The 20,970-nt window shown below is 42.0% G+C and overlaps 1 protein-coding gene across 1 annotated transcript in view; it reads left to right on the forward strand.

Moving 5' to 3' along the window:
- Positions 1–20,970, forward strand: part of LOC122804297 (acyl-coenzyme A thioesterase 1-like) — an 89,533-nt gene that overhangs the window by 59,779 nt on the left and 8,784 nt on the right. Inside the window, exon 2 of the mRNA XM_044074086.1 lies at positions 3,885–4,087. Coding sequence (XP_043930021.1) covers positions 3,885–4,087 — 203 coding nt within the window. The remainder of the gene's footprint in view (positions 1–3,884; positions 4,088–20,970) is intronic.

Genomic DNA, 20,970 nt, shown 5'->3' on the forward strand with positions numbered 1-20,970 from the left:
AATTGTCTGTTTCTGTAGAGTATTCCTAGTTTTTTTATGTTTTTGTTTTGATATTTTGTTGAATATAAGGGTCAAAGTTGAGTTTATCATCAATTATACCACCAAGCAGTTTAGTTTCTTGAACAATGTTAAGGATGGTAGAGATGGCAAGATGCTCCTTTAATTTGACTTTGAAATCATTTTCCAGATGCACATTAGTTGGAATATGATTCCATGTCGCAGGAGCTGGCTTAGATAGTGTTCTTTCACCAGTAGCTGTTGTAAAGCAGGTCTGATGAGTGTCAGGACATCTACTTGCCCATCCATGAGTGAATAATTTGGTGGTTTAAGTTGTAGTTTCTTTCTTAGTCCCATTTTTAATATTTTATAAATATATGATGAGCATTAAGAGAGGGTCTCTTCATTAGACTGGATATGTGCCTCAGTGAAACAATCTTCTTCTCATGGATAGAAGTGGGAGTGAGAACCAGCTCCAAACAGCCTGTCATCTCTGGCTAATTTGGAACTTTGAGTATGCATCTACAATCCCCACCCTGTTGGCCAACAAAAACAGTGCAGTGTTGTGCTATGCTGTGTTGGGCAACACCTGGGTATACACTTTCACACTCCTGTGCAGCTCAGCTATAGAACAAGTGATCCTTGGCTGGGCTAATGACCCATTTGTAAGGTACCACAATTCTGGGGCTACTTCCAAGTGGTGTTTCTGTCACAAAGCCAACCATTACATTTCGCCTGGGTAGTTGAGCTTATACTGACTAGTTACTGATGTCCTTCCTCAACTAACTTCTCCAGTGACCAGACACCTAATCAGAAGCACATCAGTGGGTAACAGTCACAGCTTTATTCCTTTGCAAGACACAGATGGCTACACACAGATAAGGACTGTGCGACCCATCAGATCTCCCCAGTTTTTAATGGCTGATAGACCAGTGGTGCAGAGGAGGAATTGAGGAGCACGAGGACAGCTGTTTCACTTTGGGAGGGGTGATCAGCTAGGACTGTCACAAGTTTGTCCCCCTAGCAAAGGTATTTGACTAGTTCTGGAAGTAACTCTATTAACATGAGACACAAAACATGACTTTTGATGGTGTACAAAATAGCATATCCATGTGTATCCTGGTATCCATCAGCATGCACAGCCAGACTGGGATGGTTAGGGTTTGCCTCGATGTTCCAGTCCTTTGACAGCCCTAGGATATCCAGACACCATTATTGGATGACCCCAAATGTAACAGTAGAAGGCAGATTCCCTGAGGAAAAAAAAAACCTCCATTACAGGCTGAAGAGAGAAGAAAGGTAGGTTAAGAGGTGAGAAAGGTAGGTTAGCAAAAGAGGTCAGGAATTAATTGATTGTTGGAAAGCACTCTATCTAAGGAACCTGAGGTCACTGGGAGAAGGGGGAGGAATATTGCATAAAATGTCTCCTCGGTTCTTTACTTGATAAATAAGTTTCAGATTTCAGTTAATACAATAAACTCTCAGTTAACAGTCACCCATGGGGATTGGTAGATGCTGGATAACTGTAGTTTCCGGTTGCTTGAGAGTTACTATTAAAAATAAGTCTGACTAATACTGTACCCTATACTATTTGTTTAGTTTGACTTGTTCTCAGGTTGGGGAGAGAGGGAATGTATTCCTATCTTTTAAAACTCTTAAAAAGTAAGGTATGTTTTCTGTGTGTGTGTGGGGGGGGGACAGAAAGTGCAACACATGAAAACTGTACTGTATTCGATTTTTTTTTTTTGCCAGTTGCTTGAGTTCCGGTTAATTGAGAGTTTACTGTAGCTTAATTCAATACCCATCTTCTAACAAGATGACATTTGTCTGTCCCTTTCATTTTTGATATCAGTTTCCTTGTAAATTTTTTCTGTATATCTGCTACACTCAGTATTAAAACATGTTCAGGGATGTGATAGTAAAGCATCTTAGCTGGAAAGCAGGGACAGGGTAACACTAGCATGAAATTCCATATATATTTGTTGTTAAAGCCATGTACTTAGCCATGGAAGAAAAGAACTGTGATGGGATGGTATGTTAGTGTATTCCATTAGTTTACCTGGGTATGACTTACCTCTTGTTATCCTACAAAGTGGTACTTACCCTTCTGAGCAACTGAAAATGTTCTAGAGTACAGAAAGGCACACAAAGACACAGATGATAGGTTACATCTTGTTCAACGTCAGGATGGTACGGTGAGAGCATCTATATGAATTATTTGTTCATTGTAAGAAAACCTCAGTTTAATAACTTGTCAAGGATATAGTATTTTTTTCTAGCACCCCAGTGGTAAAACTTCAAGAAATTAAACATGTAATGTGCCAGTGAGAAACAGAAAGGAAGGCAGGAATGCAGTGTATGCATGTTCAGAAGCTAAATGGCATTTTTCACATTAAAATAATTTTAACTGCTTTTTGAGACCCATTTCAAACTTGTTTTTTGTTCATTCCTTCCTATGATGCCATCATCTGTGGCTTTCTTCTACTACTTATTCCCTTGCTTTCTCCATGCCTTAACCTTTAATTCTGATTCCTGCTTGGGTTATTTTTGACAGTGACAATGTAATAAGGCTCCACGTGTTCCTACCGAGGCGTAGATCTGAAGGAAAGTGGCATTTAGATGCCAACATAAATCACCACGCTAAATCTACCTGTCTGGCTTTTCCCCCCTTCTCCTGCCATATATGAAATTTCTAGAAACAGCCGTGGCATCATCCTTCCTCTGAAGCTGCTGTCAACCCCACATTCTGCTGTAACTACCCATTAGGAAGACAAGACATTATAGATAACTCAGTGCCCCTGCTTTATTTTCAGATAATCAACCACTCTTGGAAACTGTAATATTGCTGCTGTTGCAAAAAAATCCTCTCCCTTTTTTTTAACAATGATGCAATTTTTGGTTTTGCCTTTGACTTAAATGCTTAGAAGCCAGGGAAGTTTATTTAAAAATTACTCATCAAAATCATTATAACACTTATAATATGATGTGTGTGTGTGTGTGTGTGTGTGTGTGTGTGTGTGTGTGTGTGTGTGTGTGTGTGTGTGTGTGTGTGTGTGTGTGGGGCAGAGATAGATTTAGATTGGCATCTAATGATTTGAAAATATCTCTTGTGGAATAAATGAAGAGATAGAATTACGGGTTCATATCACATCATAGAATGTTGAAAAATCTCGAATGACAAAACATAGAACAGACTATATCGAAACACAAAAACATCAAAACAGTGTCAGTGGCAGTTACCAACTGTGACATGCAACATGAAGGGTGTAGGCAGGGGGGCAAGCCCCCATGCACCCCCCACACCCCGCTACTTAAATATACCAACTCCAAGATCATGTTACAGTGTAGGAAATGGAAATCTTCCATTTCCGCACTGTACTGCACTGAACTGCAATCTCCAAAGTGGTATATTTAAGTGGCAGGGGGTGTGGGGGTTCATGAAGCAATTTTTTTTAGCTACACTCCACATAGTCGTTTCTACCCTATTTCGATGTTCTACTGTTCGATGTTTTGTCATTCGAAATTTTCATCCTTCGATGTTGTGATATAAACCCAGAATTACCACTAGCAGGATGCTAATGGTAGAAGTTGTAAATGGGTGTAACATTGGGAAAATGAAATCTGAACAGTCAAGCAAGGACCTTGCACAGGTCATCCTTATGGTACTCACTTTGGTATTACAGAACTTTGTTTAAAGACCAAACAGGAGTATGACTCTGTAGGTCACAATTAATAATTTATCTAAGTTAGATAACAGTATAAACTGTTATGTTGATCTTTAATGATGTGGAGAAATAATTGATCATAATCAGAGCCAAAGTCAAATCTGGACAAATGTGTTAACTGATTGTATTTTATTATGTTATGTTATGTTATGTTTCCTCCAGGTTCAGGCCCATTTCCTGGGATCATTGAAATGTATGGAGTTGGAGCCCACCTCCTAGAACATCGGGCATGTTTGTTAGCCAGACATGGATTTGCTACATTGGCTTTGGCTTATTATGGTTACGAAGATCTCCCAACAAACATAAATGAGTTTCATCTAGAGTATTTTGAAGATGCTGTAAAATATTTACTTAACCACCCCAAGGTGAGTGACATTGAAATCCATTTTTTTTAATTATTTATTTATTTGATACCTGGTAAATCTAATAGGCGCATGTTCCTCTTCTTGGGAATAACACGCATGCATTTTCTGGTAAATGAGAATGTTTAGGGATGCACATTCTTTATGTTTCACCCATTCCATTTTTTATTGCAGAAGGAGGCATTCAACCTCTTTCTATCTACATATTTAAGTGCCTTACCATCCTATCTCACCTCCATCCCTACCTACCTTATTGGCTAAAAAAATAAGTAATGTGCAAAGTGAGCTGCACAGGTGCAGGGGAAAGAAATGGAGGGTTCCAGTCATACCTATTCATGGGCATAGTAATGATTTTTGGCATTGTAGCCACATTTCAGAATGTAGCAGCCACCCCAGGTGGTGCATGATGTTTCTGGACAGTATACCTTTTCATTACTAAAAAAAAATGGCAGTCTTAAATACTGTGTTTTGATCCTGGTGAGTGTTGTTGCCCATAAAGCGGTCATGCTCATGGCTGGGAGTGGCAGGGTGTATGCCCAAAGGTGACAGGGAAGGGGTGTAACTGTGGGAATGTGCATGTTCAGCCTGATGAGGTATCCCAGGTGCTGCTCTGGGGGAGCACTATAGTGCACAACCTGAATGATGTCCATGACTGGGTGAGGCAGGATGTTTGCCCACAGATAACAACAATGCTGTCTCATCAACATTTTTTTTATAATCTGATTTGGGATGGCCAAAGACTGACCTCCCTCCATCAGGAACCCTCCCATGGACATGGAAGGCACAGCCTCTACAGGTAGGCTAGACTTGAATATGTTTCATGGACGCAACATTTACCACCAATAACCTTAGCAGCAGCATTATGTACTCGCTGTCCCCTATACACCATGATACTGTGCCCTTGGTACAAATTAGTATGTAACTTACAGACCACACTCACTGTCTCCACAAAGTTGTGGGCAGCAGTCATTTGTGCCTGGATCATTCTTTAATGCCTCCCTTCCCCATATAAACATCTGTTTATCAGCCCATGTGTCATACTGACATCAGCCCTGGGTTGACCTCTTTTGCTAGACCCTCCACCAGTGGAACCTGTGAAAGCAGGAACACTCATGACATGACTCTCTGCTCATGACACATGCACCCACATGCCCTTATACCCTGCATGGCAAGCATGACACTAAATATTAACATAGAGCTATAGCATACTTTGACAGACATAGCTTGTCATACTTGTTACAGTTGTAGACCAGAGATGTTCTGAAGGACAGAAATACAGGTGGTCCTTGGTCAATTCCACCCTTCAAGCCTGCTGTGATGGCATAGAGGGAGAAAACCTTGACTATGGCCTAGGTGCTACAAGTTTATCATGTTGGATGCATGACAGTGAAGAGAGGCATGATTGCTGTAGTCTGCATGAAGCACACTGGTACATTGATCTACTTGATGGAGACCAGTGAGACAACATTACATAGTGCTGCCAATGGGGGGGGGGGCAGGGCATCCTGCAAACATCATGCCCGTTATGGAAACAAAAAGCCTGGCAGTGCTGATGCCCATCGCATGTCCTACCAATGAGGAGATACTGATGCATGTAAGGTGTGGGAACTAAAGGAAAAAATGCTGTTTGGCAGCAATATGGTGCTGTCCCTGGTGCCTTGATCTCCTTACGAGCCCTCAACAAGGGTCAGAGACAGTTTGAAGCAAGAAAAGAGTTTAAGCAGACCTGGCAGGTGAGAAGAGGCTCTGGAGCATGTGATGGTTAGCTGGATGGCTGGCACCATCCCAGCTCCCACATTCAGGCCACATCCAGATACACAGGGCTGCTTCTCTTGTCCAAGGAGTGACATCAAATTTTCCTCAGTATTAGTGGGCCTCTTGAGTAATAATGGTTCACTTCTGTGTTGAACATTCTGATGACAATGTCTGCTGCTTTTCCCCTCTGTATGAAGTATCATATCAATAAAGCTTTGTCGACATGTTGCAGAGACCTATTATAACTGCCCACAGCATTCACATCCTACAACAATATTTGCCAGACTGGTTCCAGTAATGCTTGTTTGTGGCACCTTTGACCAGGAAGTGCCTGTGCTGTGTCTGAGAGCCTGCAGTAGCACTTCATTCTCCTGGGTAGTGAACTTTTCCAGGTGCTGCCTCCCACATGTGGACATGCCAGTACATGTGCACCTATGAGAGAAAAGTGTGTATGGTATGCTGTGGGATACCCATACCTATGGCAACAGCCCATTGCATATCTGCACCTGTTTAATTGCTACAGGGTCATACCCCATATATACCTGCTGTTATGCATAGGCTCCACCCCCTCCTTTTTGTGGTACAGCCTTCCCCACTTTTGCACCTGTTTATCTGCTGCAGTTACTGCTGTCACAGCCTCCCCCCAATTACATGCCATAGCCATGCCTCAACATATGGCCCTGGAACTCCAAAATGTCTGTTGGATGTCCTCCTTTCAGATTACCATTGTACATGGCTGCCCTCCTTAGGCACATGCAGGTGCTGAAATGCCATGCCAGTGCGTGGGTTTCCAGTTACATGTACATCACAACACCTGCCTCAGTGTGACTAACATCCACCGCAGAGTTTGCTATACTTTACTAGGCAGGATTTCTTCCTTAATTTTGTGAAATTGCAAGTATATAGAATCCTTACTGAAATTTCAATAACCAAAATCATCATTAATATCACCATCATTATCATCATCAACCCATTTTTTTTTTACATGGGGTCAGAGTGTTGTGTCAATTGTTGGCACTAGTCTTGATTCAGTGCCACTCTCCTACCTTCTTCAGCATTATACCTGACTGTCACAGGTCTTCTCTCACACAAACCATCCATCTCTGCTGGATGCTATTGTTTCCCCTTGCCTTCCTCCTAAATCTTCTTCACCAGATTTTCTTCTGCTTTCTGGCACATGTGCCCAAACCGCCATGATCTGTTCTGTTTGACCTTCTCTGAAATTGGAGCTACTTGAGCTTCTGCTCTGATGTCTTCATTTCTTCATCTCTCCCACAGTGGGTACCCTAACACCCATTTCAGGCACTTCATCTCTATCTCCCGTAGCTTCCTCAACTGCTCCGCCTTTCCTGCCCAAGTTTCTGTACCATACAATAATACTGGTTGCACAACTGTTTTGTACACCTTACTTTTCAGCTTCTTAGTTTGATACGTCTTTACTGCCCAAAGTTATGAATATCCCCTTTGTTTCTGTACACTGGTACTAGAACGCTTATTCTCCAGTTATCTGGGATATGCCTTTCTCTCTCAGTTCTGACATGAGTGCCCTCAGGAGCCATTTCTCCCCTGACTCACCCACCTTCCGAAAACATGCTGTTTCCTCCTCAAATCACCCAAGAATGGGGTTGTGGGCAGTGGGGCAGATTCTAGATGGTGCCTATTGGGAGGAAGAGTTGTATAGACCACTGTCTTTTCAGGATCAACTGTGGTGTTCAGTAATAAACATTACATGGTAATGACAGGTGCTGCACAAACAGTCTTTGATGTTTTATGTCTTGCTGACAAAGGCTAATTAGTATGTTACATTATTGAAGCTACTTAGTGCTACTGTTTCTGACTCGCTGTCCTACTATCCTGTGCTACCCTGGAAGCTTGACAGTAGCTGTGCATGACATGGTGACTATGAAGCATGTGACCAGTTTCCTCAAGCCCATAGTACCAGAGCACAGTGCTGTAACTCAGCATTATGCTAAGTAATACCTGATCCATAATAGGTGTGTTGATGTGCAAGGGACTACCATTTTACTCCTGTAGTGGTCCTGGATATGTGGCGAAGATTACCTCAGGTACTGTGGAATGCAAGACTCCACTGTGAGCAAGATTTTCTTATTCTTCCTGCACAGGAACTTTCAAGAACACCTGCTGGGCAGTATGATGGCCCTCTGCAGATAATGGTTGCCTGTCATAAGTGTGCCAGGATGGTGAGTGATGCCACTGGCAGTACCCATTCTGGTCAACAGTGCAGATGCTGGTACATCATTCTGAGGAGGATGTCACAAAGGGCAGAAGCAGTGCATTATGTAAGATATCTGCGCCAGTCCCTTGCACAACTGTGAATATGCTTGTTGCATAAGTAAATGCTCCAAAAAGGCTCACACCAGGTGTAGTGCAGCAAGCAAAATTGTAGTCCAGATTAAAACACAATACAGCAAACAACAGTGATGCAGCAAGCAGAGATAAATCCAACTTTGAACTCCAAGTTTAATCCAAATTCAAAACGTAAGTGCTTTCGTCCCTTAAACATTAATACAAGAACTTCATCAGACAAAGTACTTTACATTCAGCTTCCTTTTAAGATGTAAAACTTGTGACCTCACTTTTTTGTAGATGAATGGAGGAGAGGAAGTGAGGTCACAAGTTTTACCTTTTAAAAGGAAGCTGAATGTAAAGTACTTTGTCTGATGAAGTTCCTGTATTAATGTTTTAAGGGACAAAAGCACTTATTTGAATTTGGATTAAACTTGGAGTTCAAAGTTGGATTTATCTCTGCTTTCTGCATCACTGTTGTTTGCTGCATTGTGTTTGAATTTGGACTGCAAATTTGCTTGTTGCACTACACCTGGTGTGAGCCTTTTTGGTGGATTTACTGGTTTGCTGTCTTTATCTTCTGTTTTTGTTGCATAAGTGCCTAATCACTTTTCCCTCACTGTGCTGCTGTTATAAGTGCATTTGTGCAAGAGGTAAGGTTGCACTTATCTTATTCTGCACCAGCTGATACTTGTTGCACTGGGTCACCAGGTATGCCTCTCAGCAGGGGAACAATAGCTCCTTTACTGAAGGTGATGTGGTAGGGTCATTGCTATCATCTTTTGCCACCTCTCAGGAAAGATAAAGTGGTTCAGAGAGGTCTCCTCCGGTCTCCCAACATCAGCTTTAAAGACTGGTGGCTGCTGAGGTGCAGTGTCAACTAGATGCTTGCCTTGGCAATATTCAGAACCTTCTGGTGTGGGCATGGATCAGATGACCAATACATCCCAACCAATGGACGACCAGGAGAGCAACCTGCCTATAACATCAGCCACCCAAGTAAATGAAGCCTGGGTTTGTTGCCCTCTTTACCAGTCTGGCATACAGACAAGCCAGGACCCTACCCAGTCCACATCTTAGTGTTTTCCCTCCCTCCCTTAAGTGTCACTCCCCATTTGTTCTTCACTGTTCAGCCATCCCCATCAATACTTGTTTACCCTCTATATGTCTTTTTTTCCATTTCCCATTCTCTAAGCCTTTTGAATGTCTACTGCACCATTCATCTGAGTCTGGTTTTATATTTCTTTGTCTATTCCTGCTACTTGCCCGTTTCCATGTATCTCATCCACATATTTACTACCTTATTCTCCTTTACCTATTTTGTATATATTACACAAGGTTTTCTTTCCCTGGGGAAAATAAATATCCCCCCAACCTTTCATATGTTATGGTTACCTTTCCATGTTTTCCTCTGCTTCCTGTTGTGTCTTTTGCTATCTTCTCCATTTCCTATCCATTTATATAATGAACAGGGTTGGCACTTTGCTTTGTATACCACTGGGGTTGGTCTGGTAGCTGCTATACCAGCTAGTATAAAAGGGACATGAACTGCAGCTATGTAGTTCTACTTTGTGCAAAGCTGTACTAAATGAGGCAATAGTTTTTCCTGTATTTTTGAAATTTATGTAAGGCCAGTTAGAAGTTAGGCGTAACATTCAAAATTGTCTGTGAGGCTTAATGTTCTAGATTTAGATGTCTACTTAGAACAGCTATAGAATCTGCTTTGTGTTTTTACTGCGTGCCAATTTTTACATTATATAATATTTTTCCAGACTAGAAAGGACATTTAAAAGGTGTTAAAGTCAATGACTGAGGTTCATATATGAAGTTGTACTAAATTAGACAACAGTTTTATGTGTATTTGACTTGAGTATAATTTATGTAAGCACAAGATGGAAAATTATCCCTTTCTTGTGTATATATTGTTATTTAGAGGATAGAGATAACAAAAAACTAAAAATAGTGTATTGGTTAGATTTCTTGTTCTATCAACCTCAGAATAGTATTAAAGATTCATGTATATGTATGGATAACCTTATGAATGATGTTTTCATAAAGAAGTTGTGGTAAGAATGTGGTTGTGCCATATTTGTTTCTGTTTGTGGGCGATAAAGCTATAACTAACATATATACAAAATGCTATTATCCTTTTCTGTAATGCTAGAATTTGATCTCCAGGTTTTTTCCTGTGTTTTAATTAGGCTGTGGGCTCTAAGTATGGCTGGTGTTTCTCTAGTTATTACAAAATCCCTCCATCCACACCCCCTTTTTCCCATTTTTGCTTATGGAGTCAGGGTGTCACTTCAACAGTGACAGTCATTTAGAACCAAGGTTCAAATCTCCAGGTGGCTAGCCCTGCCGTGGTTGTTCTTCATACCACACACACACACACACACACACACACACACGCACACACTCACACCTGAGGCCAGTTTAGTGTCTAATCCACCTACTGCATGCCTTTGAAATGTAGGAGGAAACTGGAGCACCCATTAAAAATCCACGCAAACACAAAGAGGACATCCAGACTCTGCAGAAGGCACTCCAGCTGAAAATCGAACCAGGGAACCTCTTGCTATGATAATGCTATCCACTGCACTACTGTGCATATTACTAAGCATTATATGGTTTACATGACGGTTGTTCATGGCTGCTTCGGTCAGAGTTGCTGTTGTTATTCTGGATGAGATATGTCTGAAATACTGAATGCTAGCTGGCAAATATGAGGAAGAGTAAGTTCTTTTTAATGTAGTATGAGTGTTGTTTTTTTTTTTTTAGATTGTGAGCATTTTTAAGTAATTGGCTCATATTTAAGATACCTAACATATCCTGACTGATGTACTAAAGGTAACTTTGAATAAAATTTGATGTAGATGTCATGTAAGGTGAGGCAGACCAAGTGTAAATAAGATACAACTTTAGATTTCCTTTAGATAATTCAACCCCTTGAGCTATTTAGTTAATTACTTCTGATAGATCTAGGCCTACTGTTCTCGGGGAACCCAAATTACTGCCCCTACGAAATGAAAAACAACATTTATCCTGAAGAAATTGTGAACTTATCGGCCAACAGAATATTCCAGTGCCTTTGTACAGTATTCATGGGCATATCCATATTTCTTCCATATGTGGCAACTAACCGGATATCAGAAGTGCTAGTTTATTTGTTCTCCTTATATTCCAAAAGATCGCCTCTATTTAATGTTGTGGCCCAATTGTGGCACTATAAACGAGGGCCCAGAAGCTCTACACCTCCTAGCACACAAACAACTTTAATGGGAGATACTCTTGTTGGTTGCTCCCTCTGTGGTCACTGTAGCCATTGTAACAGAATTATGACGTCCAAACAATTTACAAGTAAAAATTCTGGAAAAGTATTTGATGTTACATTTTTTGCCAACTGCTGTAGTGATTGGGTGATCTATTTGGCTACATGCAGTTTCTCAGCATTCTGTGTGGGTCAGACCTCGAGACCATTGAGAATAAGAATATCTGAACATATCAGTGATATGAGGATTAGGAAGTCCAGAAGTGCATTGTATAAATACTCCTTAATACATCCTACAGATTTATGCTAACAGACAAAATTGGGGGCAACAGAACAAATACAGCTGGTTGGCATACTATTCTTGATGCCAAAGAAAAGAAGTGGATAATTAAATTGGGTGGACTTTTCCCACCAGGTCTTAATAAGCACTTGTAATTTGACCAATCAGTTTGTTTTTTATGGCTGATGTCATGCATAAAAGAAATTTGTTGTTTCTGTCCTTTCAACACTGAGGAAGGCTATGTAACAAATTTAGCCAAAATTGGTTTGTTTTTTTCTTTTGCTGGCATGCAATAAAATATTCATATTGGTTTCAGCATCACAGTTTGCTGGCTTAATTTGCTGTTTTCTATGTACCAGAGATTACCCTGAAGCATCTGGTAGGCTATCTTCTGCCTGCCTTGCTCTGGTCCTTTGGAATTAGCTACTTTCCCTGATTTGGGTGCATAGTTTCAAGCTCTCTCTCAGGAAATCTCTGAAATGCCATTTGCATAGAAGAATCCATGTATATCCTGCTGGAACAATGTATCTGTTTTTAGTGATCTTAACTTTCAAGTTATTGATTATCTATTCACTTGCATTGTCATTATTGTTTTTATTCTGCTGTTCTTATTGTTTCATTCCACTGTTCTTATTGATATTTCTATGTTATGTTGATTTTATTTTTGTAAAACCTAGTGCTAGGGATTTAAATACTTTGGTCCAAAGACAAATGGTGCTTAGGAGGTCCTGGGGGTGCAGTTAGAGGTTTGGAATGCCTACAAGTACCTGGAAGTTTAGCTAGGTCAGTTGCTCACTTTCTCCTACATAAATAGACTGGTTTCCAAAGCACAAGCACTATTGAATTCTTGCCAAATAATATATATAACCTACTTTCTAAAAGAATAGGAAGAGATTGGCTAAGGATAAATATGTCTGGTCAGTTATTTCTGGGTCATCTAAGTTGTTAAGTAAGTTCCAGTCAGTCCAAAACAGTCTGTCAGTTCATGACAGGCACACAACTCAGGAAACACCACTGCATGTTAACTGTTTTACAATTGTTTCCTGTGCCAAATCATGGGTGCAGACCAATGTAAAGTATTTTTCTCCTACTTTGGACACAATAGAAGAGTTTTCTACTGTGTCCAAACAGCTTTATTTTACACAAACAAATCACGACAGAAGTTTACTTACATTAGGGTGGCCTAATGGTTAAGGTGTTTGCCTTACAAACACAAGGTGCACGGTTTGAGTCTCACAAGGGATCATTGGCTAGGCTTAAAATGACTCGCAAGGCAGTTAGCTAAGTACTAACCTTTGAAATTAACTTAAGTAACATATACAAACTTACTGCTGGAATCAAACATGCTTACTCTTTGGCTGCACTCTCAAAATGGCACTAGAAATGGCATGTGCTTGGCATTTATACATGCATGTTACGTCTTTGACATGCTTCTTAAAGATACAGCACACAGCACGTGCAAACTGATCTACATACAGTATCCTGAAACAAAAAAACATCCAACAGAGCATTTGGATTCCACAGCAAGTACTCTAGAGCACCTCTAGAGCTTTTTCAGCCCTTACTGCACAGACTTGAATTCTCTCCCTCAAAAATTAAGTATTTGACCTCTGTCCAAAGTTTTACCAAGGCTTTAAAGATGCCCGTCAAAAGACAAAGCTTCCTTTAAATGCATGAATATAGTTACCTAAACAAAGATTATACAAACCAGTCAATATATTCAAGGTAATTTATCTACTCAGGTGAGACAAGTTTTCATGTATTTGTATTTATTTTTCTGGTTTGATTAATTGCATTATGTATGTGCATAGGATATTACTGTAAACATTCCTAATACCATCAAAAACAACCAAAACCAATGAAATTCAGGCGTCTCTACAATAATGATAGATGAATCCAAAAAGTCCAGTTAATCAAATGGTTCTGTAGAGACCAGGCTCCAGTTTCCAGCAAACCAGTTTTAATATAGTCAGACTAACACAAGCGCTTTCACAATTAGTTTCTTCAGATGAATAAACTACAACAAAATAAAAAAAGAAGTTATGTTCTTACCATAACGTTCCATGTTAGTTGTCTTCTTCTCGCCTTCTTCTTGCTGGATGGGTTCGGAGCCGACCTCGGGCCACTCTAAAAGCTCGAGAGTTGGTTCCACCGGCTCGAGGCTCCCCTTATATCCCATAATGCTAGGCGTGAGTTACCTCAGATCTCGTTTGTAAGCTAGGCCCAGCCTATAATAGTAATAGAATAATTAGTAACAAAATCCACCTCTATAAATAAGGGAGAAGAAGGGTGACCTACATCCTGATCCAGGAAATATGCACAGCAGAGCATATACCTAAAGTACAGAGGTGGTAGAAAGAGAGGTCACAATCACAACTCCTCTAGGTCTGTCCAGGCCAGGGCAGGAAAGAAGACAACTAACATGGTGGTAAGAACATAACTTCTTTATGTTAAGTTGTCTATCGCCTTCATTCTTGCTGGATGGGACCGTCCTAGCACCTTGTCCCGGTGGCCTAACGGAACAGACTCCTGAGAACAGTGGAACCAAAGTTAGCTCTATGCCTAGAAGCTAAATCCAACTTATAATGAGAAATGAAAGTGTGAGGAGTAGCCCAAGTAGCCTGCACAAATGGTGTCAATAGGCAGTCTGTCTTGGAAGGCTAAAGAAGTAGCCAAAGCTCTGGTGGAATGGGCCTTAGGTTTATTAGGCAGCTTTTGGTGTCTAATTTCATATACAAGGGAAATCAAAGATGTTAGCCATCTGGATAATGATACCTTTGAAACTGAAAGTCCCTTTCTGCCTTCCATAGAGGAGACAAACAGCTGGTCAGATTTTCTGAATTGTTTTGTTCTATCCAAATAGTACCTCAATTGACGATGAACATCCAGGCAGTGTAATTTTGTTCAGATCTATTGGAATATTCTGGAAAAACACAGGAGGTCAATGCTTTGATTTAGATTTGACGTCGAGACTACCTTAGGCAAAAAGGACGGATTCGCTTGATAAGGACCCTGTCCTTATGAAATAATAGATAAGGAGGTCGACAGCTGAGTGCTTGAAGTTCTGAAACTCTTCTAGCTGAAGTAATAGCTACCAGAAAAAGAGTCTTCCATGATAGCAATTTTAAAGAACAGGAGACTGCAGGTTCGAAGGGGAAGAATCAAAGAAGCAAGAACTAAATTTAGGTCCCAAGGAGAAGGAGGATTTCTTATAGGAGGTCTGAGAAAAAACTCCTTTCAAAGATGCTTTGCAAAGCTTGTGGGACATTAAGGCAGATTCAGAAATACCCACATGAAAGTTAGAAATAGCTGCCAATTGAACTTTAAGAGTAGAGGGAGATGAACCTGCATGGAAGAGTTCAGCTAGAAAATCAAGGACTATTTGGATGGAAGCAGTGAAAGGATCTATGTCCCTTCCTTGAGCCCAATATGTGAAGCGTTTCCACTTACTCAAATAAATCTTCCGAGTGGAAGATTTATGGGAAGCTATCAAAATATCTCGAGCGGAGGAGATAATTGAGGAAGCCTGGCTAAGGTTGGAACTGGAGGAACCAAGCAATGAGGTTCAGAGAGGGAGGGGCGATGTAACTGACCCGACTGATGGATCAAAAGATCTGGAACTAGGTCCAGATGCCACGGTCCAATAGAAATTGATGTAGAAAGGGGAACCACACCTGTCGAGGCCAGTAAGGAGCAATGAGGATCAATGAGGCCTTCTGAGCGATAGCTTTCTGTATCACTTGAGAGATTAGTGGGAAGGGAGGAAATGCATACAGAAGTCCCCGGGGCCAAACTTGGACTAGAGCGTCTCTGCTGGGTTGGCCTGGTAAAGGGAATAGAGTGAAATATTCTCTGCACTTGCTGATGTTCTTCATCTCACATTGCTGCAGTCCTTACACTTGGGTAGTCCGCTGTCCTCGGTCGGCCCGAATATCAAAGTATAAGGCTGGCCGGTCAAGGCGCATTTGACTGACATCAGGACGCCAGGGTACAAATGCGCATGACCGGCCATATCCTCAGTCTTTTGCCGCGGTCCGATGCAGAAGCAGCATTGCAAGGCTCTGAGATTTTTCGATTTCAAGTTTCAGACCGAGTTCAAAGTTGGCTAAGTAAATATTTTAGTTTTTCTTGCCTCAGTGATTTACCGGATGTCAGAAAAGTCAATAATTGCATTTCTTGTGGGAAACAGATACCGCATAGAGATTATCATACTTTGTGTATTCCTTGTTTAGGGCCTGAGCACGACGTTGCTGGGTGTCGCTCTTGTGCTAGATTCAAAACGCACTATAAAGAGAAGGTTGGATTGTGCCAGGTTAGTCTTTGGGAAGCGGTGCAATTATAAAATGCCGTCGGATGCTCCGCCCGCCCCGCTTCGAAGCCAAGGACAAAGCAGTTAAGCCTAGGCTAGAAGAACCATCTGTACCGGACGCCGGTTCTTCAGAGGTGTCGGTGGAGCCGGCGGTGGCCACCGAGGTTCTTTGGGTTCCCAGGGAGACTTTGTTATTGCAAGATGTGGCCTCTCAGGAGGCAGGTCAGGCTGAAGGGGCTTCTCAGGTTACTATACTCCCTCCCTTCCTAGGGTGGCTAGGCCCTCTCCTTCTGTTTCCAAGACTTCTCCCAGAGGCAGGCCAGGTTCAGCTTCAGTTGGTGTCACCCTAGTTCTTCTGGAACTGTGCCCAAGAAGCATATGCTTAAAATGGCAGAAGATTTGATTTCTTTGATTAGGGGTTCTTTGCCCCCTCCTGATAAGAGACCTAGGGTGGAGCCTGAGCCAGGGAGTTTTGAGCAGGCTTCGATGTTTCAGAGTCTTCGGCTGAAGACTTGCAGGAGTATTCTCCTTATTCTGACTCTGATGTGGATGATTCTACTCCTTCTGCTTCTCCTCCTGAGGATTTTTCTTTCTCAGAAACTCTTCATTCTATGAGGGAGCATTTTAAGTGGGAAGGTCAGGACTTCTCTGATTCCAGGAAAAGGCTTAGAGAATTTGTTTTTACCCCAGCATAGGCCTTTGGCTATACCTCCTGTTTTAGATGTGGTGGAAGATGTTTTTGCAGAGGCTTCTCTTAATCCTGATTCTTTGCCTCCTGCTCCTGTTAAACCGGATAGATATTACAGGGTGCCTGAAGCTCATAAGTATCTTTTTAAGAGTCCTAGGGCAGACCCAGAAACTGTTAGCCAGGGGCCTAAAGGCGTTAAGGCTTCTGTTGTCAAGAATCCGGTTCCTTCAGACAAAGAGGCCAAGGCTTTGGATAGATGGGAAAAGAAAGTTTATACTTCTTCCACTCTAGCTATGAGGGCTTTGAATTGCCAGTTTCACATGTTAAAATACCAAAACTATCTCCTTTCACAATTGAAGTCTACGGTTGATGCTCTGGCGGAAGGTATTGATTGTAAAGAGTTGCAAGATTTAGTGCATGTTTCTGAACAGGTGGGTAAGCATTCTTTGCAATGTGGTTTTGATGCTGTACAGGCCTCGTCTAGGGTGGCTGCCACTGGGTCAGTTCTTACGCCTGGCTGAGGGATCAGAATTTATCTGACCATGTTAAATCACGGATTTTAGATGCTCCTTTACAATCTGATGTGTTGTTTGGTTCTCCTGTTGAGACAGTCTTAAAGAAAATGGAAGACAAGGCTAAGTCTATGCAGACTGTTAAGGATTTTTTGCAGGTTCAGCCTCCAAAGTTTAGTAGAAATTGGCCTACTAAGGGGTGGATGTATCCTTCTTATGATTCCCAGTCTAGGGGTAGATCTAGACGGGGTAGGGGCAGAGCTCAGGGCTCTTTCAGGCCTAGAACAGGGAGTTCTCCTGCACAGTCTTCAGGTGAGGGCAGGGGTCAGTCCTTTCGTAAACAGACCCAATGACCTACCTTTTCAGCTGCCAGAGCCTTCTGGCAGCACCTTTGGGAGGAAGGTTGGCACTTTTCAAAGAAAATTGGAGTTTAATTACCCAGGACAGATGGGTATTGGATATCATACACCACGGTTACAGGTTTTATTTCCATACCTTGCCTCCTTTCAAAGGCATGCCAGACGTTCCTCCTCCACAAAGAATAGAGGCTCACAAGCAAATTTCTCTGTTACTCCAAATAGGGGCCATTCAGCCGGTCCCTATGCCAGAAGTGGGCCTAGGATTTTATTCTCGCCTGTTCCTAGTACCAAAGAAAGGGAACACGTGGAGACCAATTTTGGACTTATCTATCCTCAACACTTATCTGGACATTCCCAAGTTCAAAATGTTGACGTTACAGCAGCTTTTACCTCTGCTGGGCAAAGATCATTGGATGGTAACTTTAGATCTCAAGGAGGCTTATCTTCATGTTCCTATCAGACTAAGTTGCAGGAAGTATCTGCGTTCGAGCTGGGACTTCTCATTATCAGTTCTCTGCATTGCCCTTTGGCTTATCTACTGCACCCAGAGTGTTCAAAGGTTCTGGCTCCAGTGATAGCTTTCCTCAGGTTAAAAGGAATACAGATTTATCCCTATTTGGACGATTGCCTGATTCTGGCTCAAGAAAGGGACGAGCTTCTTCATCATTTGGATTATGTGATAGCAGTGCTAAGATGCCTGGGGTATTCTGTGAACGAAATAAAGTCCAGTCTAGTACCCTCTCAAGACATGTGCTTTCTGGGTGTGAGACTGAATACAGCATCCCAGATGGCATTTTGACCCCGGACAAACAAAGGAATCTTTCCCTTTACTTTCATCAGTTGTCTCATCAGTCCGGCTGACTGCAAGGACAGTCCTTCAAGCCTTAGGGTTCATGGCATCTTGTATTCTGGTGCTTCCCAATGCCAAACTGCATATGAGGAAGCTACAATGGTATCTCAAAATGTATGGACACAGCACTGCCAGGATTTGGACACTGTCATTCAAATAATACCTTGCATTCAAAAGGAATTTTTGTGGTGGGCTCAGGAATGTCACCTAAACAAGGGACTCTCTGTGACCCGGCCAGAGGCGAGTCAGATTCTAACGACAGATGCCTCAGACAAAGCTTGGGGAGCTCATCTGAATGGAAAGTGGATACAAGACAAGTGGCCTGCCAGACTACAACATCTACATATCAACTTGAAAGAGATGTTAGCAGTCCAGTTTGCATTACTAGCTTTCAAGGATTTACTTCTTCCAGGGCAGGTGTTGATTCTAACAGACAACACAACTGTCATGTGGTACATCAACAAGCAAGGCGGAACACATTCTTATCCTCTATGCAGGCAAGCAATGATTTTGTGGGAGACTGCTCTCAGTTTACAGCTAAATCTTCAGGCAAGGTTTCTGCCGAGCACAGAACTCCTTAGCAGATGTGTTGAGCAGACAAATTATGGATCCCCACGAGTGGAAATTGGATCCTCATGTATTTCAGAAATTGACAGTGTCATGGGGAACTCCAGACATAGATCTGTTCGCTTCCCCACTAAACCACCAGCTGCCAAAGTTTTGCACAAAAAGGTTTCATCCCACAGCTTGGAAAGTGGGTGCTCTTTCTTTCAATTGGAGCAATCTTCATGTGTATGCCTTTCCGCCTCTGCCTCTCCTCCTAAAGGTACTACTAAAGGCCAGACAAGACAAGCCAAGGATGATTTTGATAGCTCCAGATTGGCCTCGACAGCATTGGTACCCATTACTGAGGAGCCTGGTACGGAAGCCTCCATGGCCTCTGCCTTCGATTCCACACCTGTTGTCTCAGGAGGACAGTCATTTGCTCAATGTCAAGCTTCACTCTCTGCACCTAACAGCCTGGCATATTCTGTTTTGAACCATAGTGGGCCTCCACTTCCACAACAAGTTTTGAATGTTATTTTGGAAGCCAGAAGGCCTAGTACAAGGAAAGTGTACGCAGACAAATGGAAGAGATTTTTATTTGGAGTGCAGCAAAGGATTTTGATGTTTCTGGGCCTAATTTAAGTGTGGCTCTTCAATATCTTACTGAGTTACTGGACAAAGGTTTGTCCTTCTCTTCTATTAAGGTTCATGCTGCAGCAATTTCGGCTCACTATGATTGTGACCCACCATTGTTTTCTCATCTTTTGTTCAAGCAATTTCTTAGAGGGGCAAAGAATATAAGACCCCCACGAAGAGCTCCTACTCCTGCTTGGGATCTCAATTTTGTGTTGGAGAAACTCACTCTACAACCTTTTGAGCCTGCAGCTACTGCTGAATTAAAGTTTTTATCATGGAAGACTGCTTTTTTGTTGGCTGTTACCTCTGCAAGAAGGATTTCTGAGTTGCAGGCCCTTATGGCAGTTGAGCCTTTCTTAATTTTCCATAAGGATAGGGTATCTTTACGCACTAATCCTTCCTTTATGCCTAAAGTGGTTTCTAGTGTGGCTTTAAACCAAACTATTCATTTGCCTACCTTTTATGCAAATCCCCAAAATAAAGGGGAAAAGATTTTGCACACTTTAGATGTACACAGGCAGTTGCGTTATTATTTGGACAGAACTAAAGGGTTCAGGCAGTCTCAGCAGTTATTTGTTTCTTTTGCTTTGAGTTCTCAGGGCAAGCCTGTGTCAAAACAAACTATTTCTAAGTGGATTGGGTTTTGCATTGCTTTCTGTTATTCCCATCATGGCAAGGAAGTTCCAGCTGGGATTAGGCCTCATTCCACTAGGGCTACTGCCACTTCAACAGCTTTTTTGAGAGGGGTAGCAACTAAGGATATTTTGGAAGCAGCTACTTGGAGTTCAGTGCATACTTTTTCCAGGCATTATCACCTACCACTTTACTCTAAATCCAGGGCTGGTTTTGCCTCTGCTGTTTTGCAGGGCATTTTAGCAGCTCCTGCTTCCTTATAATTTGGCCATCCTCCCTTTCCTCTGCTTTGGGATTCTACCCAAGTGTAAGGACTGCAGCAATGTGAGATGAAGAACATAGTACAGTTTTGTACCTACCATAAATGTAGATGTTCGAAGATCCACATTGCTGCAGTCCAACTCCCTCCTTCCCTCTGTTGTTAGAGGCGGTTGTGTGGGTTGGGTGGTCAATTGGGTGTATATTGTCTATTGTATATATTGTACATATTTTTAGTGCTAGGATGGTTGGTTGTTGGTTTGCTGTCTTTTGGTTTTTGACCTTTATTTTTAGGGTCTTCTGACATCTGGGGCAAGAAAAGACTGAGGATATGACGTCGGTCATGCGCATTTGTACCCTGACGTCCTGATGTCAGTCAAATGCGCCTTGACCGACATCAGCCTTATACTTTGATATTCGGGCCGACCGAGGACAGCGGACTACCCAAGTGTAAGGACTGCAGCAATGTGGATCTTCGAACATCT

The sequence above is a fragment of the Protopterus annectens genome, chromosome 6.part0 (genome assembly GCF_019279795.1).
Source record: "Protopterus annectens isolate FY-2018-M chromosome 6.part0, PAN1.0, whole genome shotgun sequence".
Lineage (NCBI taxonomy): Eukaryota > Metazoa > Chordata > Ceratodontiformes > Protopteridae > Protopterus > Protopterus annectens.